Genomic DNA, 18,743 nt, shown 5'->3' with positions numbered 1-18,743 from the left:
CCAACAGTCTTCTACTATTGGGCATAGTCTTATTTATTCTTATCTTCTATCAAGTATCTTCTAATATAACCTATGATACCATATCAAATAACATATTATCGACTAACCTAATTATCTTCATACTTGTGTTAGAATTAAATGCTGCACAATCATTACGTATCCAACAATATCTCTGCTCAATAGGAGCAAATATGTCAGAATTTATTGTCGGGAGGAAAGAGAACTAAATATGAAATCATCATTCATACATTCCTAATTTCGCATTCGTCTGAGCATAAAAATTTAATTCACCCTTGTTTTAAATTAATTAGTCTAAAAATAACTAATATTTTTGAAAATATTATTATATTTCGGTTTTTTGGTTACCCGAAATATTTCGGTTCGGTATTGATTTGGTTTCTAATCTTTCGGTTATAAAATATTGTATCCATTTGGTTATTTTTAAATATTCGGTTCGGTTTATTTCTTTTGCTTCGGTTTTGGTTTGGTACATTCGGTTCGATTTATTTGTCCAGACCTTCATTCTGCTATGAAAAATGACAATGTGTTTGAACACTAAATCTCCTGAAAATGTGTAGAGGTCAACAAGGAGAAAAATGAGGTCATGAAAAGTATGAACCACCAACATGAGTTACATGACTACGTTAAAATCTGAACTACCAACCTGGTTTAATGTGATCAAAAGGTTACCATCCCAAATTCAACTCCACTTCATATCCACTTAATGCATATTGTTAAAAAAATAAAAAAATAAATGATCAATCGACTTATAGACGAAGAGATTTTCAACAATGGACTAAGTATATGATTATCGAAAAATTAAGTTTCCGGAAAAACATCATGTAGAGTGTATGAAATTGCGAAACTTTATTATTAACACATGAGTCATCTATATTCAAGTGACACCACAATACAGGACTTACACATTGATGACCACTTGTTGGTTCACTTGACTCACAGTAACTAGATTTTACAGCAAAAACGAACAACAACAAAGAAAGTGAGTCAGTGAGTGAATCTCACAGTACCAAAATTCTTTAGGCTTGAGCCCCGAGTTCGAGCATTAATGTGTGATTTCTCGCATCAGATCCCGGTCCCTTAAACTGAATTGGACCTGGCAACAAGAGAAAGAATAAGAGTTAGCATGAAAAACACTAAAGAACGAAATCATTTACTACTTTATGCAGAGACATGTGTATGTGAACTAACCAGGACTAATGTATCGATTCTTCAAAGCCCATTCTTCTCGCTGTGATGCAAATTTCTTAAACGGTGCACCTGAAATTTATAGTGTTAGCAAGAAAAGAAACCGAAGAATAATATATGTTTTGAGCTAAAGACTAATTACCTTCAAGTTCAACCATAGCTTTCTTGATAACAGGCTTGAATTTACCTGCAACATAAAAAAAAGAGAATGTTGGAAAAGAATATAATCTTATCAAACACTTCACGATAGTATCGACTTATATTACCATGTCTTCTCTCAACATCCATCAACGAAGTCAGTGCAGTACCACCAACTGTCCACTCTTCAACAGGAGCAGCCAAGTTTCCAACCTGCAAAACATCACAAAGGGGAATATAAATAATCTTGAAATAAAGAAACAGTTTGTGATATTATCAAGAAAGGAAGAAAAATTCTAAACCGATGAAATTAATCCGGTCTTTCCGCTCTGGAGAAGTGATCCAGCACCGTAACCTAATGCGTAGCAGTAAGTTGCATCGAAATTTGTAGGTAAGCCGCATCTTCCTTCATACCTAAAACACAATGAGAATGAGAATATGATTATGTTGACGCTAATTAGTTATTAACAAATGTTTTAGGCTAATTCATTACCCAAAGAAGTGTGATTTCCCCATGAACTCGCGTTCATATGTACCCTCTGTCTTCTTTTTCTCTAGCTCGGTTTCAACCATTTGAATCAACATTTTCTCTGTCTCTATTTTAGCAACCTGAAGAGAAAATTCATATAAAGGTTCAAAATAAACAGGTTTTCAGTTCGAGTTTGCTTGAGGTTTTAGCCTTTTAATTTGTTTGAATCAGTTAGTGGTGGATAGAAGCAGACCTGCACATTTCCATGTGGATCTCTCTCAAGCATTAGTTGTTCTTGAATAGTTTGAGGAAGAAACTCAAAAATCTCTAAAGTCTCTTTTTTAAGATTCTTCTTCCATTGGCCTTCTTCATCGACGTTTCCTTCGGCTAAGACTTCATTCAGTTCGGAAATAAGCTGTTGGACCTGCCAATGGATCATAATAGATGAACGTTGAAGAACACAAATATAGGGACTAGACTCGAATTGACCATTATAGATTTGAGAGTAACCATATACCTCAGGGATAAAATCAATTAGACCTTCAGGAACAAGAATGACACCGTAGTTATAACCATTTTCTGCTCGTTTATAGATCACATCAACAATGTTATCTGTAACATTTTTCAACGTAAGCTTCTTCTCAAAAACCTGCATATATGTTGGTGCTTTCTAGTTCTCAAACCATATTTGAAATATAGCAAACCAAAAACCACGAATGAAGAAGCTTGAGTGACTCAAAGGTACCTCTTCTCCAATAATGGTAATGTTTGGATGGGTTTGCAAAGCGCATTCAAGTGTAATGTGAGAAGCAGCACGACCCATAAGACGCACAACTATAGAGATAATCAACAGATGAAATGATATAGTAAATTTGTATCAAGAAAATTCATTTTGCTAAGAGAAAACAAACTTACAGTGATAGTATTTTCCCGTGGAACGCGCATCGATCATAACATTTCCAATCATTTCTGAGTATATCTACATGTATATAATCACAAAATGGAAGGTCTTCTATAAAAAGACAACTAAGTTATGCATAAATTTTAAAGTTACTTACCTTGCAAGCAGTATCAAACCCGAAACTCGTGGGGACTTCTTTGCTCTTTAAATCACCATCGATTGTCTTAGGGCATCCAATAACCAGAGTTTTCATGTTTTTAGCTCTGAAAACCGAATAGGAAACCAAACATTAAAACACAAAACAGAGAGAAGTGAGTCTCATTAATCTTAAACAATTTCAAAAAATTACCTAAAGTGTTCAGCAAGGAGACAAGCATTAGTATTGGAGTCATCTCCACCAATTACCACAAGACCATCTAAATCCATCTTTGTAACAGTCTCTTCAGCTTGCTTAAACTACAAAATGTACCAAACTGAATATAACTAAGTCCATCGATAAAAGCATCAATGCGCGCCATACAAAACATTAAGAAAAACATTTCTACCTGCTCTGGAGTTTCAATCTTGTCTCTTCCACTACATATCATATCAAATCCACCCTGCAAAGAGACTCACAACAAAAACTACTAAGAATAAACACAAAATGCATATCTTTAAGTAACAAAGCTTTTAGTTCCAACTCTTCATGATGAAAATTTGATTACTCCAACAATACATTCTTCAATTGATCCAAACAAGCTTCTATCTAATCCGGTTAAAGCAATCCGAACCAAACCAAAACTGAAGTGAAAGATGAAATAAACCGATTTGGTTCTTTTTCTATATCTGAAATCTGAAGAAACCGAAAGGCTAAGACAATAAACTAGGCCTGGGAGATCGGTTTAATCGGGTTAAACGGTTCGGTTTGATCGGTTTTCTGGTTTTTTCGGTTTCTAAAAATCCTGCCGAATTGAACCGAATAAAAATTCGGTTCGGATCGGTTCGGTACTCGGGTTTTTCGGTTCGGTTATTAAGATATATAATTCGCCGAGATTAAACCAAATGATGGTCATTTCCATTCACTTTCTATCTATGTTTTCATGAACCTAAACATCTAAAACCGAAACCAAACCAAACCGGAACAATAAACCGACAAAAATCTAAAAGACAGAACATCTCATACCTGGTTTCTATAAGGGTACACAAACTCAGAAGTAAGCTCAATATATTTCCCCTTCATGATTCCAGCTGGACCGCCACGAAAACCAAACAGACTACTTCCTCTTGCATATTCTTGCAAGTAATCTATCAAACCAACAACAAAAATACAATCACAAATCAAGTTTTTAAAGCCTGAAAATGAAAAATTTGCACAAAGGAACAAATGTCTACTAACCAAAGATTCCACAAATAACATTGTGTCCTCCAGGTGCTTGACCACCAGACAACACAACACCAATCTTAAGCTTTTGATCCGATGAAACTTCATTAGATTGGTTAGGAACCAATAAAGCTGATGGTTGTCCAAATAAATTAGGGAATAATTTCTCAATTTCCTCTGCAACAACATCCAAAACCAAAATTGACCCAATCAACAAAAATTTTAACCGGTTAAGTGAATCCGGTTTAGTAAGATTGTGATTGAACCATAGAAATCGGACCTGGATGTCCGGCGGAGGAGCTTGGAGGACCATCGATGATCTTGAAAGGGGTTTTAAAGACGGAAGGAAGAGGAAGTGTGTGGTCGATACGACTAGCTTGGACTTCGCTGTATACAGAAGTCACACGGCTATTCGTCGGAGGATTGATCGAAATTCCGGCGATGTAGTCTCCTCCGATCAAATCTAATTGTGATGCCATTTGTGAGTATTAGGATTATTTTGTTCCTACAAAAATCTGTGAATGTCAGAAGTGTGTGTCAGAAAGTGTTTGGATAAGTCTTCTTCAAGTGGATAATGAACTTGCAAGTTTCCGAATATTCTAATATGCCAAATTTGGTCATTTATTGTTTTATATGGTTATTGGAATTTCAATAACTGCAATTTTCGTTCTAATTTGTAAACATTGAAATTTAAAACCTTTTTTTATGATTATTATTGTATTGTAGTATTGATGTTGTATCACACAATTGGAATAAATCGTACTTCACATCAACAGTCAAAATCCTCTTTCTCGTAGCGAGTATTATAGCGACAAAACCGCTCTTAACCATTAACATCGGTCAAGTTCTTTTACTTAACGCAGCGGCAGCGGCAAAAAAAAAGAAAAATATTTAAGCAGAGAGAAGAATGTACAGTGATGAGAGAAAAACTGTCGTACATGATGAACGCCAATGAAGATTAAGGTGCTTCTATTAAATTTGAGCGACTCATCCGATGCTGTTGCAACTCATCGTCTGTCATCTACGAATCATCTAAATCTGTTATTTTCAATTTTGGTGTCGTTTTACTTAAATGTTACTTTTCATAATACGTCGTTTTACTCCGTAGTTGCCACTGCCGCAGCGTTAACTAAAAAAACATGCTAATCATAACTAAAAATAACTATAGGTTTAGAAACGAACACTACAATTTGGTTGGATCTCAAGTTACAAGATATTTTGGTCCACTATGCGAAAAGCAGGATAGTCAAATAAATCTATATCTTTTTATGTTAACGATCTGATTAACCGTATATCCAAATAGTGAAAATTTGACCGCTTTAATATTTTGATTGATCTAGTGGGTATCTCTCTGATTCTAGTATAAGGGCAACCTAATCATATTTGGATGATGGAAATATTGGAAGGATACAAAATTGGACTATTATTTTGTTAGAGTACTGGACCATGCGAGATCTTTCTCGCTTAACTTGCGACTGTACCCTTTTCAGAGACCGGGGATCAATCTCCTTTTGATGCAAATTTTGAAGCTGACAACAATGACTAAATCATGTTTGTTTTATTTATCGATAACAACAATGACTAAATCATGTTTGTTTGGTAGCCGTTGGTGATAATAATAACGAGCAAATTTCAAAAGCAATCTAGCAATGAAAATTGTTAGGCGTTGCATCAATCTTTGTCAAAAACTGAGTGAATGTAAATCGAGCAAAAAAATGTTAAATATATATTGTTAATAACTATGAAAAGGGACATCGTCAATCCAAAACCCCTTTTTCTCTCTCAACTTGACGACTAGGGTTTCTTCTTCTCCTTGCCGCCGTTGGTGTGGCCTCTCGCCCACCGGCGAGAATCTTCCTCTTTCTCCCTCCTCTTCCTTTCTTCTATGGCTTTAGTGATGCTTGCTCGGGCTCCTGCTCCACCTTTGCTCCTCCCTTCTCCGAATCCGCCGCCGTGTGCTCTACCGCAAGATTTGACCAGTTTGGTCTCTCCTTCTGAACCTCCCGACCCTCCAGACCCACCAGACTATCTCGTTGGAGCTTCCAACTCCTTTCTCTCGATTTTGCTGTTGAGGTCTTCAGATCTAGGATCAGATCTTGTTCAGGCTTTGAGCCCTCTAGATCTGGGTTTTGCTTTACGATCTATTACTGCTGTGTGCAGTTCGTGGTACCAAGTATTTCCTCTCGCTTGTTTGGAGCTTTGGTTCTCTATTCCACACCTCTCTCATCCTCTAGTCACTCTATCAAAAGGTTTTGTCTCTCTGAAAGGTAGTAATTTCTTTGAATTTTTTACCTTCTTTTGGAACATGCCTTCGTTTATACTTCAGTTCCCTCACCATGAGGATGTGATGATTTCTACTAGTTTTAGGCTGGTTTTACCTCAGTATGAGGCTGTTATGATCTTGCTTAAGCTCAAGCTGTTCTTACCTCATTATGAGGATGTGTTGTTTTCGATTGGACTTCGAATTCAGCTTCTTTTACCTCAGTATGAGGTTGGTTTGATTCTGTATAAGCTTAGGCTTCTCTTACCTCATTATGAGGATGTTATTCAAAAACTTTGGTTAAGAGCAATTCATGTTATTGTTTCTTTGGTTTGGTTTCTTGAAATTTCACGCAGGATAAAGGAAAAGACATATGACGTCTTAACAAGAAATGATCTTGGGTCTTGGACTCCAGATTTGTTCATCGAGAAGTGGTGGTTTTCGCAACCCCACACCTCTCCGAAATTGAGGTTTTTCTCACATCTCGTAGGCTCAAGAAGTTGGTGCTTTGTCGCCTATGCTATCGTAGCCGTATTTCATGATGCGTTTTATCCACTAGAGGATGTTGCATCTCCGGACAGCAGATCACCATGTGTGCTCTCTTATTTCCGAAAGCTCATCTCATGTTTCAGCACTATTGGTATCTTCAACTTTAGTTGCTTAACTGTTATGTATGCTTCTATCTTTTTCTTTCGTGCTTTCCGTATGCCATTTGTAGCAGTGGTTTCTTTGGCCTTTGTAGCCTCTTTGATGTACTTGTTGAACCATTTCTCCATTGTTGGAGAGTAGAATCATTTATAAAAAGCTAGTTTGACCAAAAAAAAAAAAAAAAAACTATGAAAAGGAAAAACATTGTGTTAGTGTCGTTACTAACTGCGAAACGAACATCACTTTTTCTTGTTTTTTTTGTGTTGAAGGACCGGAGTTGTTAGACTAAAAAGTGATTATAATTTTCTTAGTTAATCGAAAGAACAAGTTTAGACCTAATGATAAAATGGTAAGGAAGATGTAATAGACAATCATAAACCCTAGAAAGTATGGACCATAATGGCAACATGTGGTTTAACTGTCAGCTTAACAAGTTGATAAGGTACTTACTGACTGTATTTAGATCAACTTTAATCAATTTTTTATTTAGTCTTTCGTTTTAATAGTTCACTTTTTAGTTTAACAGCTTAATTAAAAATCCATAACCAAAATGAAAAGTTATATGGATACTGTCACATGACAAAATCCCCAAAAGACCCAATTCTAAAATCAACAAAGACATAAATCACCACAAAGTGATTCTATCCAGCGGTGTAACATCTTTTGGGGTTAATCTCCAATTATTGCATACTCTTTTGTTGAATAACACAAGATAACTTGTTCGTAAAGACATTAAGCTCCATTTCCCTTAGTAATAACTAGGTAGAACCTTTAAATTGTTTTTTATCACCTCAAGTTCTATTAATGATTGTATTCTTTCTTACTTAATTGTGTTGTTGTGTCCGAAGGAATTTAGATGATACCATATCATTGTCTCTCAAGTGATCTTATCTCGACCACTATTTTCATGGTAAAAGATTATATACCCTCCAATAACCGATCCACAAAGATTCCAAACACAAACACAAACAATTTCTTATCATGGTTTTAATTTTTCTACATCGTATAATTGTTATCTGGTTCAAGTCCAATTGTTTTTACTTACTTTTTTTTCTATCTTTCATGATCCAACTGTTCTCAATATATATTTACCAATAAAAGAACAATAGATTATAAATTTTTCTAAACCCCAAAGCAAAAATGAGGTATTTGTACAAGCCAGCAGGATAAAGCATGTCTTGTCTCCAAGACACAACCATACGTTATCTCTTAATCTATCATTTATATTTAACGATTTTAACCAGCTTTTACTATTGAACTGCATTGCATGAATGATGAAATTACATCATATATAGGTTCTAGCGAAATCATGTATGGCACATTGCAATTATGATCTATTTAAAATTTAGTATGTCCTTTGAGAGAATGTTAAAACAAAAATCGATATCAGTGGTTTTCATTTTTTTCTCTTTCTATTTTTTAGTTGGGACAGATGATGTCAACTATTACATATTGATCACTTTTTCCACATTACCAAAAACTTTAAAGTTTAGATATCTCATCTTCAACAACAACAACTAAACTAAAGTAGACATGAAGATGGTCTACATCACATCATAATCAAATTAATCACCCCTATATTTCTAAAACACGACACAAATACATGCATTTAGTACTCCTTTCTTCAAAAAAAAAAAAAAAAAACAGTTATCTTCAATCAGACCTAATGTTCTCTATTATATTCCTACTTTTGATTTGACATATATTTTTCAGAAACTACAACATCTTTTTTTTCCAATAAGCCTTAATTATATATTAGTTAAGTGATAGTGGTCGATTTATCATTGTTTCAATGACTTGAAATAATGAATCAAATTTCACTGAACACACTCTTTTCTTTGATCTTGTAGAAAATTTATCAATTCGAAAAATTAAATGAAAGTTCAATCTAACCTTATATATCTAAGTGTACGACTTTGTATTGCATTATGAACACAAATCGTAGATACTAGATAATGATTTTGAAGAATATAAATAAATAAATATTAGTTTACACAAATGAATAACGTTGGAAACTTGTTGCGAGACTAAAATTTAAAAATATATCGTTTATTGAGGTTTTAATTATATTATGATCAAGACATAATCATGATGAACAAGCCCCACATTTTCAATTTACACATAAATGTTTTAATTAGAACTCTTTTCTATTTGCGTTTACAAACATCTAAAATCCTCAAAACCTGATTATAATGTGACTTAACTTTCAACATGAAACTCATAAACAGAGCAGAAGAAAAAGCAGAGAAGCATAACAAACAATCACAACACCAAACAAAAGAAGCAAGAGTCTGCAGAGCTTTGTGTTGCAGCAACAAAGCAAGACTCAGCATTTCTTCTTCTTCCTCGGTGGAAGCAGACAAGAGTTCAAGATTTTCAGACCATCACGGTTCGCTCTCTAGTCTAGCACACTACATGGTTCAGGAGAAGCTAGAGCAGATGATCAGAGAGACACAAGAAGCCACACATCAAGAGAAGATAAGACAACAAAAGATGAGAAGAAGAAGAAGAAGAAGTGAGGGTAGTATCAGTAGCACTAAGTTCATTGTCATGATGGCGATGGAGAAATGTTCTTTTGATCCAAGAAAGGATTTTAGAGACTCTATGGTTGAGATGATTGTAGCAAACAAGATCAAAGAAGCAGATGAACTTAGAAGCCTCTTGGAGTACTATCTATCGATGAATCCTCGCGAATATCGGTCTGCCATTCTCGAGATCTTTTACGAGGTTTGTGCTGATTTGTTTCGTAGCTAAGAGTGAACAAAGATCAGTTGTTTCTTTCAAATGTTTGTGTAAGATACCTGGTTTGTAACAAACCGGTTTTCTAAGTAATAAATAGATTTACCACCATTCATAAACCAAAAATAACTGAAATTAAAATTACAGAACTAGATACAAATTTTGGTTTCAATTTGGTATCCCCTTTGTAAACTCAAACCAGACCAAAATGCTGACAACCTGATCCAATCCGAGTCAAAAGTTCGAACTGAAACTAAACCGGAAAACCGAATGCCATACAGAATGCAAACCCTCCTAGTATACCAAATTTGAACCAATGCTAAGTGTTGCTGTTGCAAACCCATAACTGGCCTGTTCAAGTATGTAGTTATGTATATGTATTGTAGTACAGTATACCAAGAGTAACATCCATTATAAGTTTATAACTCTCCAACAGGTAAAGAAGCTATATAACAGTTACAACACTAGTAAACATAGACAGATGGGTCTATACTTGTATATATGTTACTATGGATGTGATGAGAGTTATGATGATTTAAGGGTTTAAGAGAGAGCTTCCTTCTTTGATGAGCACATAGACGCTTCCACCATCGCCTCTCGAGATCCGAAGGTCCTTGTCGAGATAAGTTGTGAGCAGCCACGACTGCGTGTTGTCACTAGGCAGAGAAAACTTCAATGGTGGTTGGTTTGAAATGGTTCTAGCCACTGAAGAAGCAGTGTCTTGGACTGATGTAAGTAAACCTTTAATGGGATTGAGATCGATTTTCTGACCAAGAACCTCCACGGATTCCGGTATTTCAATCGAATCCGTTAGCTGAGGAGTCCCTATAACACCTTGCTCGAACTTAATCTACAACAAACAAAACAAAAAAAACAATTAGGTTATGTAACATTAGCATTTGCCATTTGTGGTTTTAGGGGATGATTCTTGATTTACCTGGACACGTTTAGGACTTCGGATTTCAAACTTAGCGTTGGTGCTAAACGACGTTGTGGAAAACGGACCAGCGAACCGGACAGAGTTTTGAACGGTGAAGCTATCGGAATCAATGGTTTGTGAGATCTCATCCACTTTAACCAACGGTTCAATTCTTCGTGAGAGCAATGGGAACAACCCCACGAACGACGTGTAGCTTCACGAGATAAACACTTAAAAACTAAGTTCTTGATTCATAACAATAACGGCTAAAAATAAACGAAGGCTCATAACTACACACAGAATCATAATCCAAATTCATAATTAAATCTTCTTTGTAACCACAACTTGCTTTTCACTATCAAAATCAAATCATTCATAACGGAACTAAACAGTTTTCACCGGGAAATTAAACTTCCACCGGTAAGTTTAAAGTATCATTAACTTAATTGGTAAAGATCCTAGACGAAGCTTAGAGATCACCGGTTTGAGTAATGTTTGGGACAAAACTAATATTACATGCCGTGCCTAGGAGAGTATCAGAACTAAAAGTACTTACGCGAGGATCCATTTGCCGTTGAGGAGAAACAGAGCTTCGTTAGGAGCTGGAGTAGGGTTCTTAGACTCGAGCTGTGTGATGAGCTCGCTGATCTCAGCTCTCGTATCACTCGATACGCTTAAACCTCGATCTGTTCCGTACAACGAATCCGCTAGTGATCTCTTTAGCCTCTCCGTCTCCTCCACGGATTCGATTGCTTTATCTGCTACCGATACGGTTGAAGATGAGGCAAATACTCTCTCCACTCCATCTTGACCCCATTCGTCGTCGATGTCCGTCGCTCGGATTTTGAAATCTGGCCGATGAACAGAGACTCCAATCTCCGATCGCCGATTTATTGAGTTAATCGGTAGTAGGATCGGAGATTTCGATTGGTGTTTAGTGTTTGATGAGCTTGGATTTAGGGTTTTGCAGGGAAACTGGGTGAACAATGGTACCGTCGCCATTTTTGTGTTTGTTCTTCAGAGAAACCTCACGAATTAGGATTTTATAACCGTTGAGCTGGACTGTAAATGACGTATATACCCTTATCTGGTACACTTTCTTATGAACATATAAGTCAAGATCCAAGGGATAGAATAGGTATTTGGAATAGAACAAATGAGGTAAGCTAAGGTGGGATTTTGACACGTGGATGGTTAAAGATCATTGTTTTAAGAATCGACCTGGACTCGTGTGAAGTTGCCGACTTTATGAAAAATTCATAAAATTTGTGGAAGATTTTATTTTCTTCAATAGGGAAACAATTTGGTTTAATTTGGTTTTTGTCCCATTATTTGTGTGGGGGAGAATTTGTTTGGGTTTTCTACGAGAGTTAGGCCATGCAATGCAAATGGCATGATGGATCTAGAATCTTCGGACGTGTACTATACTTTTTGGCCGGTTTTGGTGATCTTCGATCTTCAGTTTTCTGAACGGTGAAGATTCTCTCCAATGCAAAATATCTAAACGGCGATTAATCAACAGTGTAATAAGTAGTTGGACTAAATGGGCCTGGATAGTATATTTAATGGGCCTTTATTAACAAAGAAGACCCATTAAAAATTTAAAATGAATACAATAGTTTTGTATCCAATAGACCAATAGGTCCAAAACGTTCTTAAAGGGAGAAAAATTAGCTGGTAAAATAATAGTACCGGTGTTTGTTCAAAAAAAATAATAATAATAATACTGGGCAGGTGTAGATATTCGGGTACTCATATCTGTTCGGTTCTTTTTTTTTTTGAGTATCGGATCTATTTAGGTATGAAGTTAAAAACCATTCATGTATTCTAAAATTTTGGTTCGGTTTTGGTTTGAGTTTGGATCGATTTAGTTATTTTAGTAAGAATTGAAAAATAATCAAAAATACTCAAAATATTTTTGGGTTCAGGTCGAGTTCGAGTTTTTTACTCATCTATACCTAAATCTAACCGAGATGCCTGATTAGTTTATCCAAAAATATATTAGTTATATTTTACCAAAATATAACCAAATGTAACCAAAATACTTAAATTACTTAGAAAACTATAGGGTGAGTTAAAAATATATACATGGATAAACAGAATATTAAGAATTTATACATAAAAATATGTTATTTACGTAAATAGGAAAGAGAAATAAAATATAAACCAAAAAATATCCTTCCGGTTTAGATTAATTACAAAAATGCCATTGATTCAAAATACTTTAATATTTAATTGGGAGATTTGCAAAACTGCCCTTATTCTAATAACCTTTTGTAAAAATGTCCTTTCCTGAAGGCCATTTTTAAAACTACCCTTTCTAATATGGCAAATGACTGTCTTACCCTTACTGAATGATTAGGTTTCACATTCGTTTCACAATACAATTCGTTTTGGCACAAACTTCTTCGTTTTGGCCAACGAATTTTCCTATCCGATTTCACTCAAAATCGCCGGCGAATTTCCTCTCCGATTTCACTCAAAATTGCCGACGAATTTCCTCTCCGATTTCACTCAAAATCGCCAACGAATTTCCTCTCCGATTTCACTCAAAATCGCCGACAAATTTTCTCTCCGAGAAACCCCAAAATCGCTGACGAATTTCCTCTCCGATAAATCTGTTCTTCGCTGACGGATTCAGATCATTTCTCTACGACGCAAACAATCCCCAGAGATATCGATAGATCCGACGGTAACCGTTTTTATAATCGATTTTATAGTCGATTTTATAGTAGATCTGACGATGTTTCATAACATGTTTTGCAGATGGATTCAGAGAGTGAAATCCTTACATTGCCTGAACAGATCTACAGAGAAGGTGAGGAATCTATTGCACTGGGAACCGTTCAACAATACTTGGATTGGAATTTAGTTAGTAAAGTAGAGGAAGCTTTAGGCGAGTGTTTATTTCAGAAGATTAGAAGTTCGTTTCTTGGTCTTCTAGTTGAATTGGGACCAAAAATGAAGGCTAAGAAGGGAATCAGATTTTCTGGGAAAATCTTTCACTATCTCATGCAGCAGAGAGTGAAAACAAAAGGATCAACTCTTTGGTTTAGAGTTGATTCTCAACCTATCTGTTTCTCCTTGAGAGAGTTCTATCTCACAACAGGTAATAAAGTTTTACAATCGTTTTTAAAGCTTAATTAACTGTCGTAGAATGATTTACAAGGCATTTGCATAACTGTTTGCGTAGTTTACAATCATTTTTAAAACATAAGTAAGTGTTATAGATAATTTACAAGGGATTTTAAAAGCTTTTAAAAGGGGTTTACTTCATTAACAATTATTTAAGAAGCATAAGTTAGTGGCAGATAATGATTTACAAGGGATTTTAAAAAGGGTATGCATGGTTTACAACCGTTTTTAGGCATAAGTAACTAACATAGAATAATTTACAAGGGATTTTAAAAGCTTAAAGAAGTGTTAAACACGTTTACATGGGATTTTAAAAGCATAAGTAAGTGTCTTAAAACGATTTACAAGGGATTTTAGAAGTGTTTGCATGGTTTACAATCGATTTTAAAACATAAGTAAGTGGGATAGAATAATTTACAAGGGATTTTAAAATCTTTTCTAAGGGTTAAACATGATTTACAATCGTTTTTTAAGCATAAGTAAGTTGAATAGAATGATTTACAAGGGATTTTAAAACCTTTTCTAAGGGGTTAAACATGATTTACAATCGTTTTTTAAGCATAAGTAAGTTGAATAGAATGATTTACAAGGGATTTTAAAAGCTTTTAGAAGGGTTAAACATGATTTACAATTGTTTTTAAAGCATAAGTAAGTGTCATAGAATGATTTACAAGGGATTTTAAAAGTGTCTGCATGGTTTACAATCGTTTTTAAAGCATAAGTAAGTGACATTGAATGATTTATAAGGGATTTTAAAAGCTTTTAAAAGTGTTAAACATGATTTACAATCGTTTTTAAAGTATTTAGTATAAAACCTGTAATAATAGTCTCTAAACTGTCTTTTGTTCTTACAGGAATTCAATGTGAACCTGTTCATAGGGAACTTCGACGAAAGGGGAAAGATCCTGTAAAAGAACCATACTTTTGGGCTAGTGAAGGATCCTATACTCTTGGTGATCTCGAAGATCGATTGTTTTTAAAACCTAAGGAAGGTGAACCTGCTGTTGAAGATGAAGAAAAGTTGTGTCTTGCTGCAGTAGTGTTGACTGAAGGAATTCTTTTGACACCATATGGAAAAGAGAAGATACGTTTGCCAAGATTGCAGCATGCTTCTGATTTTGAGATGTACACAGCCCAACCGTTGGGTAAAGAAGCATTCAGTGTTCTATCAAATTCAATTCTGAGAATGGACGAGAAAACTTGGGCAAAAGAGAAATATGATTTGAGAGGATTTGGACTCGCGCTAACAAGATGGGTGTTGAGCGCAGTTCCAGCATTTGGTGCAGCATATGGAGTTAGAGATAAGGAATTCCAATCTGAATATCCATTGATATTGAAGTGGAAAAGCACTACTACTCCAGAGTTTTTCAAGGTCGTAAACCTTGTAAATGATGTTTCTGAGGTAAGCTTTTGTCTATTTACAAAATTCTTAAAATGGTTTTGAGATTTGAAGTTTTGCTTTCTCAAGATTTGTAATGTTATTGTATCTTCGCAGATGGAGGTGAATACAATTATTGGAAACCCAGAAGAATTCAAGTCTTTAGTTCCTGATTCCACACAGACGACACAGAATTCCAACATATTTTGGGACTTGTTAATATGGGCTACAGATTGAAGAAAACTGAATGGAATACAAGATGCGTTGATGTTTGTGCTGCCCTTGAAGAAGTAGGTCAAAACAAAATCAATAACAAAATATCTGATAGCGAGAAACTTGACAGGATTTTGACAATCCTTGAAGATCTTAACAAGAGAGTCGAGCTGATTGAGAGGATTTTGGACATTAGAATGGAGGAAAAGAATAATCAGAGATCTGAAGAAGATGAAGAAAGAAAACAAGAAGATGAAGGACTAGAAAGACAACCAGAGGTAATTGTAAATGTTTCTTTAAAAGCTATTTGAAAGGAAAGGTTTTACAATGTATTTTAAAGGTTAAATACGTAGTAAACCTTTACAGTGTACTCTTTTTTTCGCAGGCTGAAGAAGAAGGAGGACTAGAAAGAAAAGCAAAGGTAATTGAAAATCTTTACAAGCTATTTTAAAGGTCTACTAATTATATTAATGATTGACTTATTGTTTTTATTTTGTTGCAGAATGACAATGAATCATTTGAAGATTCAATCCGAGAGCCAAACACACAGTATGGGAGCTATCTGGGTGATGATGAAAACACCCAACGTTATGTTGGTGATGAAGTAGCTGAAGAATCATCAAAAGTACAGTAATCTTATATCTCTAAAAGTCTTACAAAAATGATTAGTATCCTTTTTATAATTTTACATTCTGTTATCTTTTCAAGGATAAGTCTCCTACTCCACGATCCTCTACACCAAATTTCAATATTTTGTTTGAAGAAAGTCTGGATGTTCAAAAGGATAAGAAGAGAGTTAGCAGAGGAAGAAATGAGGTTAGCATTTAAAAAAATTTGTATTATCTAACCAAGTGTTTATAATATTTTTTTCAAATCTTTAAAAATTTATCTTTCATGCAACTTCAGAACAAGAGAGTTAAACCAAGTGTTCATGCTGAGGATAATCTTAAAACAAGAAAACAGGTTAGTATTTGCAACAGTACTGTTTTTAAAATTTGTCAATTGTCTTGTTATGATATTTACAAGGGATTTTAAAAGTATTTTTAATTGGTGTTTTTTACTATTCTAGGTGCCGAGAAAGAGGCAGAAACAAGTTGATAGTGCTGATGTTGATGTTCAAACAAGGAAAGAGGTTAGTATCTAATTTATTATGATTTTGAAAATTTTGTTTACAAGGTATTTTAAACATCTGTTTTTTTTATTCTTTTTGATAGGCACAGAGTAAGAAAAGGAAAATTATTGGCAATGATGGTGATAACGCTGATAATGATGGCGACAATGATGATTTTCAGCCCGCTCCGCAAAGAAACAGTAAGCGGGGTACGGTTCCTTCCATTCATACCCAAGCACCTTTCACAGCTGAGAAGAAGAAGCATCCAATTTTGCATCCATTTGCGAAAGTTGATGCCACAAGACTTGAGAAATTGGCTGAATGGAAGAAGTCAAGGAAAAACAAGTGAGTTTTGTTAGTAAGATAGTGAGTTTTTTTTAATAATGGAAGAAGCATCATTGTTGACTGTTTTGTTGTTGTAGGCCACTATCAATCGCGGGAAATATTGTAGATACAAAGTGGTTTACAACCCTAGAGACGCCAGGGAAAGCAATAACAGCAACGGTATGTCTAAAAATCCTTGTAAAATTGGTAACCCATGAATTACATATAGTTTTTAAAGCATCATTAAGTTATTTACAAAGGGATTTTAAAAAGGGTTACATGGTTTATAAACAATTTTTAAAGATTAGAAAGTGGTAAAGAATGATTTACAAGGTATTTTAAAAAGGATTTACATGACTTGCAATCGTTTTTAACGGATTAGAAAGTGGTAAGGATTGATTTACAAGGGATTTTAAAAGCTATTAAAAGGGTTTAATTGATTAACAATCGTTTTAGAAGCAGAACTTTATGGCATAGAATGATTTACAAGGGATTTTAAAAGCTTTTAAAAGTGTTTAACTTGATTTACAATCGTTAAAAAGCATAAGTATGTGGCGTAGAATGATTTACAAGGTATTTTAAAAAGGGTTTGCATTTTTTACAATCGTTTTTAAAGGGGTTTTCTAATATGATAATTTTTATTTTTGTTGTGTTTAGCATGTTGATGCAGCTTTGGAGTTGATGAAAACGAGGAAGGAAAGCAATCCAGAATTATTCAAAAACAAATCAGTTGTATTTGTTGGATCGTCTTTCTTAAATGTGATTGATGAGTCAGACATGGAGTTTTTGGATAACAAAGAGGGATTTCAGTCTGAAGAAATCAGTAAACTGATAATAGAGGAAGAAACCAAGTGCATATTGGCTCCTTTCTGTATCAAAGGAAAATGCTGGGTTGCCTTGCTCATCCACTTGGAACAGAAGACAGTTTGTATATGGGAATGTGCAGCTTCTTATTTAACAGAAGAAGTCAAGAAAAAATATGTTGATGCCTACTCTATAGTTATGCCATACATTGTTCGGAACATCCTCAAAAAAGAAAACATGGATGTCTCTCCATTTAGCATCAAAGTCCTGACCACTTTTCCTCAGGTAACTTCTTTAAATATATCATAGTCTTAGAAATGAATATTCCGTAAGTCCTGACTTCTATAACTTCTTTGCTTAAGTAATTCTTTTGGTTTTTGGTTGTAGGCTCCTAGAAATGAAGAGTCCGGTATCTATATGCTGAAGTTTATGGAATGCTACTCAATGTATACCAGCCATTCAAACCTTGAAGGGAACATAATTCAAAACGTTAGGAATAAATTGGCTGCTGACATCTTCACCGAATTAGGGTCAGTCACTTTGTAGAAGTAGCAGACTTCTAATCAAAAAGTAGTGGAGTATAAGATAGATTTATCAGCTTTTGTTTCTTATTTCATAAAACTTTGTCATTTGAATATTTTATGAACATATGTATGGAACATGATTTATGAAGTTTATTTAGTTCAACTCCTGTTTTACAAAATTACTGTATAATGGTTGTTTGGGTTAACAGGTGCTTTGATTTGAATGGAAAAGGACTTTAAACATGCTTTTAAACAGGGTTTTTAAACGATTTACAAGCTGCTTTATAAGGATTTTAAAAGTGTTGAAAAAGCTGCAGTAGCGGTTATTATGAAAAAAATTTACAATCGTTTTTAAAATGATTTACAACCGTTTTTAAAAGAGATTTATAAACGATTTATAAGCTGTTTTAAAAGCGTTTTAAAAGTGTTAAAAAAGCTGCAATAGCTGTTATTATGAAAAGATTTACAACTGTTTTTAAAATGATTTACAACCGTTTTGAAAAGAGAATATCAACCGTTGAAAAAGTTACAGTAATGTTAAACACTGTTTCTGTTACTAATTAGGCCTAGGCCTGTTATTTAGAAAAACAAACTGTTTTAATAAAAAAACACTT

The 18,743-nt window shown here is 34.6% G+C and overlaps 4 protein-coding genes and 1 pseudogene across 6 annotated transcripts; 3 read left to right on the top strand and 2 right to left on the bottom strand.

The window, feature by feature from the left end:
• Positions 1 to 778: 778 nt before the first annotated feature.
• MEE51 (Phosphofructokinase family protein) lies at positions 779 to 4,690 on the bottom strand. The gene is made up of 16 exons (NM_116642.4): positions 4,355 to 4,690; positions 4,090 to 4,251; positions 3,877 to 3,998; positions 3,260 to 3,313; positions 3,064 to 3,170; positions 2,872 to 2,977; positions 2,729 to 2,792; positions 2,559 to 2,647; positions 2,331 to 2,462; positions 2,067 to 2,237; positions 1,838 to 1,953; positions 1,647 to 1,758; positions 1,473 to 1,557; positions 1,349 to 1,393; positions 1,210 to 1,278; positions 779 to 1,114 (listed from the first exon to the last, which is right to left on the bottom strand). The coding sequence occupies exons 1-16, from the start codon at positions 4,551 to 4,553 to the stop codon at positions 1,038 to 1,040; spliced, it is 1,710 nt and encodes a 569-aa protein (NP_192313.3). The 5' UTR covers positions 4,554 to 4,690; the 3' UTR covers positions 779 to 1,037.
• A 1,140-nt stretch (positions 4,691 to 5,830) lies between these two features.
• On the top strand, positions 5,831 to 7,150 carry OFP9 (transcription repressor; the record flags this gene model as incomplete). Of its 2 annotated transcripts, NM_116641.4 has the most annotated exons (2): positions 5,831 to 6,341; positions 6,691 to 7,150. In NM_116641.4, the coding sequence occupies 2 exons, from the start codon at positions 5,960 to 5,962 to the stop codon at positions 6,693 to 6,695; spliced, it is 387 nt and encodes a 128-aa protein (NP_192312.4). The 2 variants fall into 2 exon arrangements, with proteins under 2 accessions (NP_192312.4, NP_001329258.1); NM_001340473.1 differs by having other exon boundaries at positions 5,972 to 6,835.
• Positions 7,151 to 9,167: 2,017 nt separating this feature from the next.
• AT4G04025 (transcription repressor) lies at positions 9,168 to 9,794 on the top strand (the record flags this gene model as incomplete). Its single annotated transcript, NM_001340472.1, has 2 exons — positions 9,168 to 9,709; positions 9,780 to 9,794. The coding sequence occupies exons 1-2, from the start codon at positions 9,194 to 9,196 to the stop codon at positions 9,792 to 9,794; spliced, it is 531 nt and encodes a 176-aa protein (NP_001328201.1). The 5' UTR covers positions 9,168 to 9,193.
• A 58-nt stretch (positions 9,795 to 9,852) lies between these two features.
• FIB (fibrillin) lies at positions 9,853 to 11,920 on the bottom strand. The gene is made up of 3 exons (NM_116640.5): positions 11,197 to 11,920; positions 10,659 to 10,854; positions 9,853 to 10,571 (listed from the first exon to the last, which is right to left on the bottom strand). Exons 1-3 carry the CDS (start codon positions 11,640 to 11,642, stop codon positions 10,257 to 10,259), a joined length of 957 nt encoding a protein of 318 aa, NP_192311.1. The 5' UTR covers positions 11,643 to 11,920; the 3' UTR covers positions 9,853 to 10,256.
• Positions 11,921 to 13,406: 1,486 nt separating this feature from the next.
• AT4G04010 lies at positions 13,407 to 18,151 on the top strand (annotated as a pseudogene; the record flags this gene model as incomplete). Its single annotated transcript has 12 exons — positions 13,407 to 13,749; positions 14,630 to 15,187; positions 15,337 to 15,644; positions 15,752 to 15,787; positions 15,869 to 15,991; positions 16,075 to 16,182; positions 16,273 to 16,329; positions 16,436 to 16,498; positions 16,581 to 16,822; positions 16,900 to 16,981; positions 17,459 to 17,890; positions 17,993 to 18,151.
• Positions 18,152 to 18,743: the final 592 nt, after the last annotated feature.

This window comes from Arabidopsis thaliana, chromosome 4, assembly GCF_000001735.4.
Source record: "Arabidopsis thaliana chromosome 4, partial sequence".
NCBI lineage: Eukaryota > Viridiplantae > Streptophyta > Magnoliopsida > Brassicales > Brassicaceae > Arabidopsis > Arabidopsis thaliana.
Note: the sequence above shows the minus strand (reverse complement) of the source record. Positions and strands in the feature narration are given on the sequence as shown.